The sequence below is a fragment of the Callospermophilus lateralis genome, chromosome 7 (genome assembly GCF_048772815.1).
Source record: "Callospermophilus lateralis isolate mCalLat2 chromosome 7, mCalLat2.hap1, whole genome shotgun sequence".
Lineage (NCBI taxonomy): Eukaryota > Metazoa > Chordata > Mammalia > Rodentia > Sciuridae > Callospermophilus > Callospermophilus lateralis.
Genome location: NC_135311.1, coordinates 58,712,419 through 58,728,492, shown reverse-complemented (window position 1 = coordinate 58,728,492; position 16,074 = coordinate 58,712,419). Strand labels below are relative to the sequence as shown.

At 36.8% G+C, this 16,074-nt stretch overlaps 1 protein-coding gene across 1 annotated transcript in view; it reads right to left on the bottom strand.

Annotated features, from left to right (window-relative positions):
- Window positions 1–15,167, bottom strand: part of Dpyd (dihydropyrimidine dehydrogenase) — a 798,303-nt gene extending 783,136 nt beyond the window's left edge. The window contains exon 1 of the mRNA XM_076863439.1: window positions 15,010–15,167. Within this exon, the coding sequence (XP_076719554.1) occupies window positions 15,010–15,048 (39 nt within the window). The 5' untranslated portion in view covers window positions 15,049–15,167. The remainder of the gene's footprint in view (window positions 1–15,009) is intronic.
- Between the last annotated feature and the right edge of the window lie 907 nt (window positions 15,168–16,074).

Here is a 16,074-nt window from a genome sequence, read left to right as displayed (position 1 = left end):
CCAGTTAAAGGCAGAAGTCAAGATTAGAACCAAGCCTCCTGACTTCATCACAACACACAAACTTATAAATATATTACTACAAAGAAGTTCCCTAAATATTTTTAACTAGCCACTATTTAATATTGCCTACTACCTTATTTTTTGTTAGGAAGTTACATATAAAAGTAGAATAAGAGCTAGAATCAGAAGTATATTAATAATAAAGACAAGTGAGCCAAACACAAAAGAATACATCTGTAATCTCTGGAGTTCAGGAGGCTAAGGCAGGAGATCACAAGTTCAAGGCCAGCCTCAGCAATTTAGTAACACCCTGTCTCAAAATTTTAAAAAAAGGGCTGGGCATATGGCTTAATAATTAAGAACCCCTGGTGCCAAAATGTGAGAGGCAGAATACAGCATAAGTTCAGAGTTCCAGATTTGTTGAGTAAAACTAGATTTCTTTCATTTCCACAGGAAAGATCAGATGATCCCTATATTTAAAATAATTGTTTAAGCATTGAAAGTTTGCCATTACCACTGAAATACTCTTCATCTCAAAGATGAGTAAATTAATACCATTACCTTCAATATGAAGCTTCTTATATTTCAACTGTCATTTTACATTCATACTGAACATAAATTCAAGCAGAATTATGTTGTTGTGTAACAAGTAGTATTTTCATATTAGTAGCATTTAACTTCTAGTAAGATTTATTACTTTATTCATTGAATATTTTGTTTAAATGCATATTAAGAGAACCGTTTACCTTTTGTGACACTTGTTAAATGGGGCACACCACTAGGAAACAATCACCTATTATTCTCCATTTCAATCTGTAACTATAATAACTTCCTGGTGTTTAAAAAAAAGGTACTTCCCATGACTACATAGATCCATATATTCTATAAGCCTTCAGAGAACTTACATTATTCAAATGTATAAACATTTTTTCAAAGGATAATCAATATCACTACCAATATCAGTATCAGGACTACTCCACAGGACCCACTGGGCATCAAGGTAATCATAACATTTCAGTGACAACGCTTTAGGGTTAATGGGAGTGTAGAAGATCATAATAAGCCTTCCCAAATATGAAGAACTGCTGAGCTGAAGACAACTAAGAAGAAATGGATACAGAAGAGCTGGCTGCCCTCCATTTGCCAAAAAGCAGGACATAGATTTACACAGACAACAGATATCCAGCCTCCCTCTACCAGGGAGAACAAAATTAACCACTGAAGAGAGCTGTGGTCCTCCTCATTGTGACATTGATATTAAAGGAATTTACATTAACAAGATCTACTAGCCTTTAACTGCCATTCATTTGCCTTCCCTTGAAGATGCCACCCAGAGAGACTCAAAGTCCTCTTCCTTTGTCTTATCACTTTTCTAAAAATGTACTGTTCATTGTTGAAGATGCTATGTAAGCTAGAATTCAAAGCCACCTCCTGAAAATCTACTCCTCCTCTGGGCATCTCCCAAGTATGTCTGAAATGTGCACATTAATAAACTTCTGTTTTTCTCTTGTTAATCTTTCATAACAGGGGTCCAATCCAACTAAGAACCTATTAGGGCTTATTACTACTCCCCTACAGTTCAAACTCAAAGCTCATATCAATCCAAAGTGGTTGCCATGGGTATTCAAAGACACTGCTGATCTTGAGATACGGCTTGATAATTTATGTTATCATAGGCAACATCATTTAATTTCCCCAGGAAAGTTTACACAAAAGGATAAAACTTATCAAACCCAAGTGCATGTATTTTTAAGCCATAGGTTTTATGGAAATATATTATATTTTAGAATTGACTAAACAATTGCATAGGTTCTGGATTTATTTCATTTTCAGGGTAACTGAGAATTACACAAAGTGTTCTTTTTTGAAAACTATAGTGCAAATTATAATTACCTAATATGCATACCTAAAAATCCAGCATAGCATAATTAGTTCAAAATTATACAGGCCTAAAGATGCAAAAGGGGCAAGGGTTAGGCTAATATAAATTAACCTTCAATTACATCCTTGTAATTACATTTTTTTAGTCCTCAAATATGAATTGGCTTTCTGGACAGGTGACATCATTGTTGTCATAAAGTAGGAGGAAAAGAAAAATTCATTTCATTCTAAGTCCCCAGTGAATCAAAGTTTTATAACACATGTCCAACTGTATACAGACATTAAAGAAGAAAAAGAAAAGCAGAATTCAAAAACAAATTCAAGTCCGGCAGTCCATTTTGCCTATTTCTTTCTCTTAATCTCTCCAACAAATACAGATATTGTCCTGTCAGAGGTCAAAGTAGCCTGGTAGAGGGTGAAGCGGTCAGCTGACATCATGTTGAGAAGTGATTGATGGTGTCACTTCAGCTCCCTCCACTGCAACCATCTGGCCTGGATTAAAAGCCATTCATACCTTGCTTCATTTACACATGTGAAGGGCTCCTTGAAGAACCGAATATTAAACATCCTATTGAGAAATTCTGTGAATGCATACAGTCAGAAAAAATGAGGTAGCTTTTGAAGGACTTCCCACTTATATACTTCTGATTCCTAATTTTCATATCATGTATTTTAATGTCTGAATAAACAGCAACATAATATTGAGCTCATATTCATAGATTTTAGTTTTCAATTCACTACTGACTTTAATCAAACCATTTAACCTTTCTATGTCCTTGGTTTCACAATTTCTGAAACAGATACATCTTCTTAAGAATGGAAACATGCTCCTAAGCAGGGTATGAAGGGAAATAAAAAAAAAACATGCCTTGAATGCATATCCACAGTCAACCCTGTGAAGTCCAACTCTGCCAGCTACTGTACTGCACTGTCTTATAACTGGTCCATTTCAGCCAAGACAGCCCTCCTCTACCCACCCCTGGACAAGGATGCCCTAAGTCGTGTTTTGGCCCCTGAATTACTGCATACTGAAGCAAAGGTGGAGTGAGGTTGTAACAAAACTTACATGAATTCCTTAACTATAACTTATCAAATATAACCAAAATAACCATGTAAAACTAAATCATTAAGGTGTGTGAATGTGAATTTAAAACATGTCTACTTTAATCCTAGTAACACAATTCTATGCCATCACCCCAAGCACTTATTTTGTCTTGATTTATAGTTTTTTGCTAATTTTCCTCATCTGCTGTTCTGCATCATAAGCTCCTTTAGGAAAGACGCATTTATCTTTCCAGTCAGATCCCCCCATCCCCCCCACCCCCGGACATTATCTAATGTAGTGGCTATCATGTAGCAAGTACTTAGCAATTACATATGAGATTCAAGGAAGGTATAACATATGTTGTTGGTAACTTAAGCTTTACAAAAATATATAAGGTTGAGTATCCCTTACTTGAAATGCTTAGGATGAGAAGCATTTCAGATTTCCGAGGTTTTGGGATTCAAGATTTTCATAAATTTTACCAGGTAAGCATCCTAAAGCCAAAAGTCCAAAATTCAAAATGCTTCAATATTCAAAACTTAAAAGTCTTTGCAGACTCCTTATTATCTTTCAATTTCAGTTTAAATGTCAACTTCTCAGGGAGGCCTTCTCTAACATATATGAAGGAGGCTCACTTGCTATGGTGGCTTACACCTATAATTCCATACCTATAATACAACCAACATGAGAGTCTGAGGCAAGAAGATCAAAAGTTGGAGGCCAGCCTCAATAATTTAGCAAGACCCTGTCTCAAAATAAAAAACAAAAAGACATGGGAATATAGTTCAGTGGTAAAATGTCCATGAGTTCAATCCCCAGTCAAAATATATATGTATCTGTGTGCGTGTATTTATGTATATTAAAAACATTCTTAAAATTCTACTGTCTCTTGTTCCTCTACTGTAATACAATTTTCTTACAAACAGAAATAAATTAATAAATATTTTTGAATAAACAAAAGAAAAAGGAGACAGTAAATCCCTATACTTGGAACGGGACTGTAGCTCAGTGGTACAGAGCTTGCCTAGCATGCGTGAGGCACTGTGTTCGATCCCTGGCACCACATAAAAATAAACAAATAAAATAAAGGTATTGTGTCCATCTACAATTTTTAAAATATTTTTTAAAAAAGATTTAAAATTTTCCAAAGAGATAAAAAGAACCCTGAAATCTAAACAATGATAGTCATTATTAAAATTTTAATATCTAGCACTAATAACATATTTGCCATGTGTTAGAACTACTGAAAATTATGAATGTATAGTATTTCCTTCAACCATATAACAATACTTATTTAGGTATTATTATTAATCCCCACTTTACAGATGAGTAAATAAACATTTATTTGCCAAAATTAGAATTTCTAAGAGGCAAAGGTAGGACATAAACACCTTGGTTCCAGAACCTGCATACTTAACCACCAATCTATGCTGCCCTTCATTCCAATTAAAGTAAATTAGAATGAGCCACTACTCGGTATCAATAAATATTAACAATGGATCAAGTCTACTAGTCTACTATTAGTTCTGAATTTATATAAGGTTAGTTTGAGTAAACTGCATGTTTCTATAATAGCATTAATTTTGTTGTGATTTTATTATTCATTAATATTTAATTAAAGTCTGGGAATATTTCTATTTAAGAATATGGAAAAAATGTTCAAATTTCCCGAAACTTAATCACTCAAATTAAGCAGACAGGAAACTTTCACCTAATTAAAAATAAAAACAATTACTAACACTAGAAAGGATATAATTTTATATACATTCACCCATGCTAGCTGCCACATACATGGGTTGTATTATTATCTGGAAAACTTGAAAATATTTCAGATCCTTAAGATATTCATGCCTACCATTGATAAATTCCCTCCTAAGTATCTATTATAACAATATGGTCTTAAGAAGAATATAAAGAATATTTTAAAGCAGTCTAGTTTTGAAATAGAGGAAATGATGGGCAGTAATGTTCATAAACCATATAAGAATTTACCTCTGGGGCTGGGGATGTGGCTCAAGTGGTAGCGCGCTCGCCTGGCATGCGTGCAGCCTGGGTTCGATCCTCAGCACCACATACAAACAAAGATGTTGTGTCCGCCAAGAACTAAAAAATAAATATTGAAATTCTCTCTGTCTCTACCTCTCTCTACCTCTCTCTCTCTTTAAAAAAAAAAAAAAAAAAAGAATTTACCTCTGCAAAATTTTTTAATCTTTTTCAAAACAGAGGCTTAAGCATGGCAATGTTTTGGAGTTCCGGTTACATTTAAACTTAGCTTTAAAATGTAGTATGAATTCAGAATTATTTTGGTTAACACATCCAAGACAGAGAAATGTTTTGGCTTCTTATATTTCTCATTGTGATAAAAATGTTAGTAAAAAGCATTTAAACTCACAGATCCTTTCTTCTTCCTGAGTACTAAGAAGAAAAAAACTATACATACACAAGCTGGTATGTGAGCACTCATCACTCATACTGCTAAGGCAGGCAGCCTAAAATATGGTCTGCCAGAGTAGTTTAGTCCTGGAGCTGGAGAGGCTGGGACAAAATGAAAGTCTCCTTCTTTGGTCACATGACCCAGCTGCAGTTAGTGCTACAGTTATCCATTCAAGATAACATAAAAGTTACCTATTCAAGAAGAACCTGAGGCCCAATCATACTCTTCCTATTCTTTCAGGGCAGAAAAAAAATAAGGAATCATACAAGGTGAAACTATAATCTAGAAAGAAGGGTTGTTTTAGCCAGCTTTTTCACCACTGTGACTAACAGATCTGACCAGACAATTTTAGGGGAGGAAAGTTTATTTGAGGGCTCATGGTTTCAGAGGTTTTAGTCCACATAAGGCCAGCTCCATTCCTAGGAGAACATCATGGCAGAAGAGTGTGACAGAGGGAAACAGCTCACATGGTGATCAAGGAGAGAAGTCTCCACTTGCCACATACAAATATATACCCCAAAGCCAACCTGCAAAGAGCCACTTCCTCCAGCCACAACCCAACTGCCTCTAGTCACCAGTTAATCCCATCAGGGAACAATTTACTGATAGGTTAAGGCTATAACCCAAAATTATCTTTCCCCCAAACCTTCTTGCATTGTCTCACACGTGAGCTTTTCAGGGACACCTCAGATCCAAACCCTAACAAGTGTTAAGTCAGCACTGATTCAAAGTTAAGTCACACACACGTAACAGAAAACTATATTCAAATGTCCTGGTGTTCTGAAACACAGAATCAGTGGGGGACAATGAAGTAAATGGGTAACTGATTCCATTTCCTCTCTCTGTCTTTGCACCCAAGAATGACCCCATTTCCTTTTTAAAAATCATCTTTTATAAAATGCTTAAATCAGTTGAAGTGTAAGTGACAAGTGAAGAACCTAAATGCAGTATATGCGTTGAAGCCAACCATCTCAAGTGTACTTCCAACACAGTACTTTATGATCTTGGAAAGTAATTTAAAAATTAAATCAAAAAATGCAAAACAAATTTAATAAAAGTTGATGCACAGAAAAGAGCATTTTGCCATAAAAGTTGTCATTTCTTACTGCTAGGGATCTGTGAAGAGAACTAAATGCTTTCGTCTTTGAATTATGGTAGATTTCAAATTTTTTATCCCAGCACTAACGAATACTTGGCATGTAAGAAGGCTTCCAAAGCGTTCAGGTCACTGTGGTACAAGGAGTCAGAGAAAGGTAATGTCTTCCCCACTGGGGCCAGGATTCCCACTGCTTATCCTCTGGTTTCCAAAGGAGATCATCACCAAGGAAAACACCAGAGAAACTAGCTAAGAGTTCTACCTCCTTTTTAAAATTTCCTCCCTTAAATTCTAGTTAAAGACAGCATTATAATTTCAGATCATTCTCACAAAGAACTCCAGTCATATAAGGTAGAACTGGATTTTCTCTGTGTACTCAGATTTGGCTCACTTATTTCATTAAAAATAAAAAGAGGGGCTGGGGATGTGGCTCAAGCGGTAGCACGCCCTCCTGGCATGTGTAGGGCGCTGGTTCGATCCTCAGCATCACATAAAAATAAAATAAAGATGTTATGTCCACCGAAAACTAAAAAATAAATATTAAAAAATCTCTCTCTTTAAATAATAAATAAAGATGTTGTATCCACCGAAAACTAAAAAGTAAATATTAAAAAATTCTCTAAAAAATAAATAAATAAGAAGAGGTAGACAGTCATGAAGAAAGTTTAAAAAATTAGATGAATAAGTATATTAAATTCTATAATGGTATAAATAGTATATGAAATCCTACCTAGCATGTAAATGGAATAGCTAAATGGCAGGACCATCTCTACATTTCCTTGATATGATCACACAGCAAGACACATTTCCAAACAATTTCACTATTGCCACATTTTATTAAGAAACTATCTTTAAAAGACTGATCAATAGCAAATTCGCTGAAGGATCAACAAACTCCTTACAAGTGGCTGAATGATTTCCACAGGGTCAGAGAGCAACAGATCTCATTTGGAGAGTGAAACCATCCCCAAGCTGCCACCTGTCTTAGAATACTTGTTCTAATTAACAACTAGCAAATGCATATTCTTTTGCACAGTTTGGCTTAAAATTTTCACATATCTCTTTCATCAGACATACTAATATTTTTAAAGTTTTATCACGCTACTATACCCAATTTTTCATAACACCTTTAAAGAATTTCACAAAGATAAAAATATACTTAGATGAGTTAATCCTGGGTAAGTAACAGGAGTTGGAAACTGGGGGATGAAGTTTTCTGAGAAAAGAAAAAGCAGTGGGGGTGGGTAGGGGGATCAGCAGAGTGGCCAGATTGAATTATGGGGGAGGGGAGGGTGCAGTTAGGGCTTCATCCATGATCACCATCTGTATAAATCAGGCCTGGAGTTGACATGTAATTTTGTGTGGGTCCCCTGAGAAGTGGCCCTCAGGGCTTAATTATTGATGAAGAGATTTTTCTTCAAAGTGGCCCAGTCAAGAGCGCCTCAAGGGGACATTCATAAGCACTCATAATATCAATTTCCAAGCACCTGGGAGGTAGAGACACAGATTGTCTCTTTAATTATTGTGAGAGAGGTAGAGGATAGCAAGAATGCTCTTATACAACCAAACTGAAATTTTCAAAAAAATAAAACAGTTATAATTAATATAAAAAGTCTACTACCTGAATCCTTTTTCAAAGAGGGCACCCTTTACCTTTTCCTGATACAAAATAGGCTGATCTCTAACCCACTGTCCTAGGAATTTAAAAATTATTCATAACCAAATGCAGTGTATTCAGAGATGTTTAAAAGTCTAGGAAAAAACTTTTCCTTGAAGCTCATAAATTTCCTCAGAGACAAGATAATATTCATACAGTTAGTTTAAAACTATCTCAGTTTGTTTAAATTGTGTACGAATTTCTTTACAGAAAAATCCCTTCAAAATTTCAATGAGAAGACCAAAAATAATTTTTTTTACCCATGCATTAAGCCTGATTTAGTCTCAGAAACACTGAAGAATCAATCCATATGCATGCTAAAGTAAAAACCTTAGGGATGGGGATTGGAATCTGATTCCCCTATTTAGCAGATATAGGGAGTCTTGTGTGGACAGAAGCTAAGCTTCTTCCTTTGTATTCCCTGAGGCTTATGCTAGAAGCCTGAAAATACAATAGGTATTAAAATTATATTTTGAAATAGAAAATAAAATGGGACTCTAATTTAACCTGAGTTTTAGAAACTCTTTCATCCCACCTGTAATGTTAAAAAATAGAATTCAATAACTTTTTCATAATACGTATCTGCAACATTTATGAATCTATAATGAGTTTTTCTCATAATTCTTTTAAATTCATTAATTCTCCCCCCATCTCACAGATTCTACATTCTATTGGTAAGCTTCAATACTGCTAATTAATTCCTAGAACTGAACGAATTTCAGCCATTTGATGTTTATTTAATACATATGTTATATGTAGTAATGTTTGAAGTAAGTACTACCACTTTAAAAGCATTATTTTATGTGACAGATGCTATCTGGGGCATTTTATGTATATGACTCCAATTAATCCTATTATGTGTGAATTAATAAGATTAAGTCCAACTTACAGAGGAAGAAATGAAAAAAAAAAAAAAAGCTGCCCAGAATTACACAGATAAACAAATAAAAGAGCAAGGATTTGAACCCAGATCTGTTTTAATATGATGCTTTTTAAAACACCATGAAATGAAGCTTGATTTTGTGAAATACAAAATAAACAACTTCATACAAAAGTTTTTAGTTTCTAACACCAATAATGGATAATTGTGTTGAACCACCTAAAAAAGAAGTTATATGCAAATGTTTCATATCTACTAATGTAACATTTTAATTAAGAGCAATGAAAGCAGCAATAATTATAAACCCTGGGAAATACATAATCCTATTAAGAGTTATCTCTCTAGTATAATTGGCTCCAGGATATCTGTGAACACCCACACTATTGATGTTTAAGGCCAAAAAAACACCTTCTGTCCTGATATGGAGGACTGAGAGCAAATGACATCCAGAAGGTAAACATATGTCACATTTGAAAATCAAAACCCTGATTATAAATAAATTTAAAATCAATGAATGCCTTATTAAACATTTTTTAAATTAATTTTTAATTAAGGTACAATATAAATAAAATTTCTCTACAGTTTTTGGGACACAAGTTCTCTGTGACATATTTATCATTGTATCATATAGCTAAGAGGCAGAAAAATAAACTGGCCAATCCTACTTTTCAACCTCTTTAGCAATCCTGAAGCCTGGATTCAATCCAACCTCTCATCAAATCTTCTTTGTTATGATTTTTATGACAATCTTTTCTCAGTCTCATTGTCTCTTCATCTTAGTGTTCCAAATCGTGCAACTTAACTTGTGCTTTAGAATTCTCTCACAGTGATCAGGCATCTCCCCTTACTGGAGGGTTCCAATCCTAGTGTTGTTTCCTGCATATAAAGTTTGGCAAAATGCTTAATTCAAATAGATACAAAGAAAGATATGATTGCTTAAAGATCATCCAATTATCTCAGCATTGTGATTCTAGATTTTCTTAGCATTTTATTAATTCCTTATCATTAATATTCAGCTTTCAAAATGTGGATTTATCTGTCAAATATTAAGAAAGGTGGCTATTGAATTCCAGTACATTTTACAATTAGGCAATCAGTCAACACTATCTGCTATCATTGAGATTAAGCAGAGCCAATCTAAAAAAATCTCCCTAGTGATAGGTTCATCTTTTGTCATTAATCTCATAGTTTTTAATTAAACTATTAAAACTCATCCTCTGAATTCTTGTGAAATAGAATTTTTTAAAAAATCATGCTGAAATACACATAAACGTGTTCAACTATAGAAATGTGTTGTGGGAGACCAATCTTGCACGTGACTAAGTCACACTCCCCAGCTGGGTGCTGAGGCGCTCAGTCACAGAAATGTGGCAGAGCTTTCCCCACCTTTCTTGGGTTCCAGGGTTGGTGTCTCGTGCATGGGTGTGTCTTGCTACAGCCCCATGCATGAAGCTATGCTCACCTATTCCTTTGTAATATAATCCCTTGCCCTGTTTAGGATAGAATCTTCCATGGAAGTGCCTTATATGTGTGTCCCCTTCTCTTACTGTGCCCTTGGGTGTGGCCTACCCAGGTGTTGGTCAACCTGCTGACATTGGACATCATGAAATAGACTCAGTCCCCTGAAATCTGACCCCTTGCCTCATTTGTATAGCTTCTCCTCAATAAAAGGGGTCAGCTCGTGCTCTCTCTCTTCCTGCAGACCCTTAAGGTCAGAGGAGCCATCAGAGAGACCCCAAAGAAAAAGGCATTTGTGTCCCTTGTGTGGTTATTTTGTGCAGCCCAGTCAGCCCAGTTTACCTGGAGTGACTCCTGAGCCTTTTAGTCTCAAGAACAGAAACCTGGAAATGTGTAATTCCTTAAAATTTAAGGGGCTATCAGTGGAATCAGTGACTTCAAATCAGACAATCAGACACATATTTTACTGCCCCATAAACTCCTCACAAAGGGGAAAACAATTCTAAAGTAAAATCAAGTACGGTCTGGAGGTCAAGCGCATGTTCCACAATTAAAACTCACAAAACAAGTTTTAAAGAAATAAAAAGCCTTAAAGCCATAACACAGTAAGACTGCAGTGCCACAAGATCTGTAGTACTCAACTGATAAAGGGAAGGAGAGGAGAAAGGACTGTTACTTACATACTCAGTTTTAAAAATGTATAAATTTAGATCAATAAATAAATAACCCATGGATACTAAAAAACTGAACTCTCATGTTCTCCTTTGGATCCATGACCCTTCTCCCTCCTCATGGTCAAAAGCATTATGATAAAGGATGTTCTGAAATATTTTTTTTGCCATCTCTGCCAATTTATAACCCATGCCTTTCCTTTTTTTCAAATGGTCCTTAAAATTCACTTTCTTTAAGTCAATTCCCTTATGCTCCCATTTTCCAAATTCACTATTTTTAAACCTCATTTTATTAACTATTAAATACATAAAATTCTAAGTTACCTTCTCAAATAAATAGAAGTCAAAGGATAAGTAACTCAGGGCCATGTCTATTTGGTTCAACATGTATTTGATTCTATGGACAATGACTAGAATCCCTGACTCGGGAAAAAACTGAACTGTTTATAACCTTTTAACATTAATTATTTGGGAATTCAAAAAATGAACTTTGATTTATGATTGTGGGGGCAGTAGTGTGGTAGGCAGAAACTTAAGTTTGGCTATAAATACCAGAATTACTAGTATTCACAGAATTAAAAGCTTGTTGCAGATACAGACATGTTAGACACTTTTATAGTCTATTCTCAATTATCTTTGTCAGTGGAAGTGAACAAGATATGGAATAAAAGTAGAGTCTTGAAAAGCATTTTTATTTGATTTTAAGTGTACAGATATTGACATTATATTGCCCAGCAATTCAATCTAAATAAAGAAGTACAGTGAAGTTACTGCTGAGGTCAGGGAAAGTGACCAATGTCCAATACTCACCTTCTTTGAAACCTGCCCAGAAAAGTTTGTAGTCAAAAGTCATCCTTGACAAAATTTAGATAATATCCAAAGTTACTCAACAAAGCAAAATAACTTTGAAAAGCATATGCTATTTTTGTTAATGAACTTTAAAGTACTAATCATTTCATTGGCAGTGACTTCCCCAAAAATATATTTTAATTTTTTTTATCATTTTCCCTTTTTGCTGACATTAAGCTGCCAACTTGTGACATATTTATTATCCTTCATATTATTATTTTCCTTACTTAGCAGATTGCGCAAGGGCAGTTTAGAGAAGCTAGTAACTTGCCCAGGGTCACATGGCTAAAGGTGGTGGCTCTAGACCTCAATTCCAGGCAGTTAGTTCTGGAGGCCAAGCTCATTGGCAGTGACTTTCTGGAAAATATTTTTTTATGTTTTTTTTTTTTTTATCATTTTCCCTTTTTGCTGACATAAAGCTGCCAACTTGTGACATGTTTATTATCCTTCCTATTATTATTTTCCTTACTTAGTAGATTGTGCATGTGCAGTTTAGAGATAGCTAGTAACTTACCCAGGGTCCCATGGCTAAAGGGGGTGGCTCTAGACCTCAATTCCCCACAGTTAGCTCCAGAGGCCAAGCTCTATACCATATTAATGTGTCTGAAAGACTTGACTTCTCATGCAATTTCTAGGATTACTACAAGGACAATAACTTTTGGGTCTATGAGCTAGGTCTTATTACCAAGTAACACACCCTTTCCTTACCTATTCTAGCCAGGGATATTCAGGTCTATAGTTTACTGACCTGATCGCCCTCCTGTTTCCTAACCCTTCAATGCTGATGGGATACTAGATTGAGGCTTAGAAGATTAAAAATAAGCACACAAAGTGACTTTGTGTACTTCAATAATTTCTGTCCTCAGAAACAAAGATACCTCTTGGCTGCTTCAATGCAACCTGAAATTCTGTAAGTAGCTCAGAGGGAAAATTAAACCAACATTAGAGTGTTCTGTCACCATCACTTTCTGTTCTTCATTTATCAAGTATTTTATCAATGTAATGTTATCACATTTACTATCTATGTCATACCAACAATTTTTAAAAAGAGTACTTGCTTTTCCTTTAAGGCTAAAACAATGATCACGGTCAGATAAATTTCTATACAATGATGTCAATTTGTTAAAGAAAAGATTTGATTTAAAAAACAGCCTTATGATTCATTCTGATTCAACACAAAAATGAACTTTGGTAAACCAGTAGGATTAACTGAGATATCCATGTTTCAGTGTATTCCCCTAGGTTTAATGTATTTTTCCTCACTGCATTATATTTTAATGATTAATTTCATGCTCTTTCATGGTATTTTAGCTCATGAATCATAGGTATTACTTTGAGGGGAAAGTAAGGAATTGTACATGATAAAAGATGTTACTGATTAACACAAAAGCTCAAAGAGTTTGAATAGCATCATTCCAGATTGTAAGTACCACCAGGCCAACTGGCCACAGACTAAGATTAGACTAGGCTGAGTGCAGTGGGATGGCTTAGACTTCTTAAACATTCTTGCATAAAACAACATATGAAATTAAAATGGACATTTACTATTTCAGTAGCATCTTTTTTATTATGAAGAATGTGGGCAAGAATTAAATTCAAAGGCAATTTGAAGAGATATTGAGAAAGAAATCAAACACATAACACTGTGAAATCAGTACTGCCTGAAAGCTGTTGTAAATTTGCTATCTGACTTGCTTTTTTTAAAAAAAAAGAATTAAATGAAAGTCACAAGGACCAAAAAGGACTATAACCTAAATCAAATATGGTATCTTTTCTCCTGTACAAACATGAATATTTCAGTAAATAAATCATATTAATTTTTAAAAAGTAAACAACCCACAAGAGAAATCACAAGAAAACTAACTAAAGATGTTAACATAATATACTTTGGCTTTTTTTTATCAAAACGGATTTTTCAAATCAAGGTATGGAGTTAGGAGTAAATGCTGCTATCTGCCTCCTAAAAGAGGACAAAAGTTTCTCTCATCAATGACAGAGGCAAAATGTGGCAAAAACAGCTACTCTGCAAACAGGTGGTTTAAAACTTTTATGTAAGCCACCAAAAGAATAGAGGAAAGGAAAACTGTATTTCTAAACACATACACACACACACACACACACACACACAGAGAGAGAGAGAGAGAGAGAGAGAGAGAGAGAGCGCAAATATTCTACCAGAGTAAGAAACTCAAGGAAAAACCCCAAAACAAAGCAAAACAGGAAAAAGGAGTTTGCCTCAGATTAGAAATGCTAGCCTTGGCTTAGTATGTCTAAAATCACTATTTATAATTAAATTCTTCTCATGGCATAAATTAAGGTACTAGAAAGAATTCAATTGAAAAGGCCATGTCATTTCAGATAGGACCTTATTTACAGAAAGAAAGGTGACATTTTTACAGAAATGAAGTGCAAAAGGAAATCAAAAACTGTTGAGAGTAAAGTACAGTTTATTTATGTTCTTCGGAGGGCTCTGCATTTTTTATGTTCTCAATACTTTGTTCCATTCTCCGCTATGTTAAATTATTTCATAAACAGGGATACGAAAGCTAAGGGAGGCTGCCAAAGCTGACAAGAGTTTTTACTTTCATACTCCATCTTTGCAAAGAGCAGCATTCAGCTACTGGAGTTGGAGGCTGTGGGCAGGTGTCCCAAAAGGACTTACAGGGGCAAATGGTAGGTACCCGGCAGAAAGCATGGGAAAGAGGAACTTCTGTCCCCTATAGCCCACCCCTCTGAACTCCAGAGCTTCTTCAACCACTGCTGCTCAGGACAGGTCCAGACAGGCTTTCTGAAATCGCCTGCGAAGTAAACAGGAAGATCCCACCAAAAGGCACACCCTGCGGTCACGGAAAGTCCTCCACTTGTCCCGCCTGCCCACGCGGGGCCCTGGCTCCGCGATCCTCCGCCTCCCCCGCAGATCTCCAGCCGAGGCAAAGTTTCCCGCGTATCCCACTCGCGGGCGCGGCCCCCACGGAGGCCTGGGGTTGAGACCAGCCGGCCCCCCACCCGCCCCGGGCGAGCCGGCGCCTGGTCGGTACCTCGATGTCCGGCGCGTCCTTGCTAAGCACAGGGGCCATGGCAGCGCCTACAGTCTGGAGTCTCCTACACACAGACCCTCCCTGCGTCCTCGAGCGCCAGCCAGAAACCGAAACGACAGCTTGCGGGAACGCGAGTGGAAAAGCTGTCGGAAGCGAGGGCCGGCGGCGCGGGGGCGGGGCGGGGCCGGCGCGGGCGGCGACGCCCCCAGGGCGGGGCTGCACGCTGGGTCCCGCGGCTCCGGCTTCCTGGAACCCGCGAGCCCCCTGGCTCCCAGAGCCCCGCCGGCCCGCACTCCGCCTGGCCCCTGGATTTCTGCGGGCCGCAGACCGGAGCCTTGCTCTGGGAGCTAGTAAAGGCTGAGCTGGGTAGGCGGGGGCCGGCGTGAGGGATCCCCAGGATTAACGGTAAAAGCTGTAAGGACACAAGTAACAAATTGTTCCTTTCGTTTCCTCCCGCGTGAACCCAGCGAGCAGGAGAAACGTTGCCTTAGAAGCAACTGGATCTTCAGGAACTTCCTAGGGATGAGAGACAGTAGATGTAATTCAGCAAGTAGATAGACTGGCAGGACTCTGGGCCCCAACGAGGACAGGAAAGCACTGTCTTCCAAGAGTGCACAGTCCCTGGGGCCGGGGAAGAGAAGCAAGCACCAGTAGCTACAGCCAACAGCAACTTGCAGTTAAGTGCTGTTAGTGTACATGATCAAGGCTGGGGTTTGTTTGTTTTTGTTTTTGTTGTGTTTTATTGTAGAATAATCTATTCATGGCTGTTTTTAAAAGCCATTATTCTAAAATATGAAGCTCTTTTTAAGAGTCCTTTATGTTTTTGTCATAGAGGTGGCTAGAAAGAGGGGAATGATTTCACTTAGAAATCGCACTCAAATCAGAAAATATTCACTGCTTCTTTGAGGATGTCTGCGCTCCAAACTTCTGTCATTTTCTCCCTGAGCTGAATGCATCCTCTTCTCTCATCACATTTTGTACTTACCTCTATTTAGGTGTTTATGACACTTCATCTTCCAGGCAGATTGTGACTCCATGGAGTCAGGTATTTCCCCTTTGTTATTA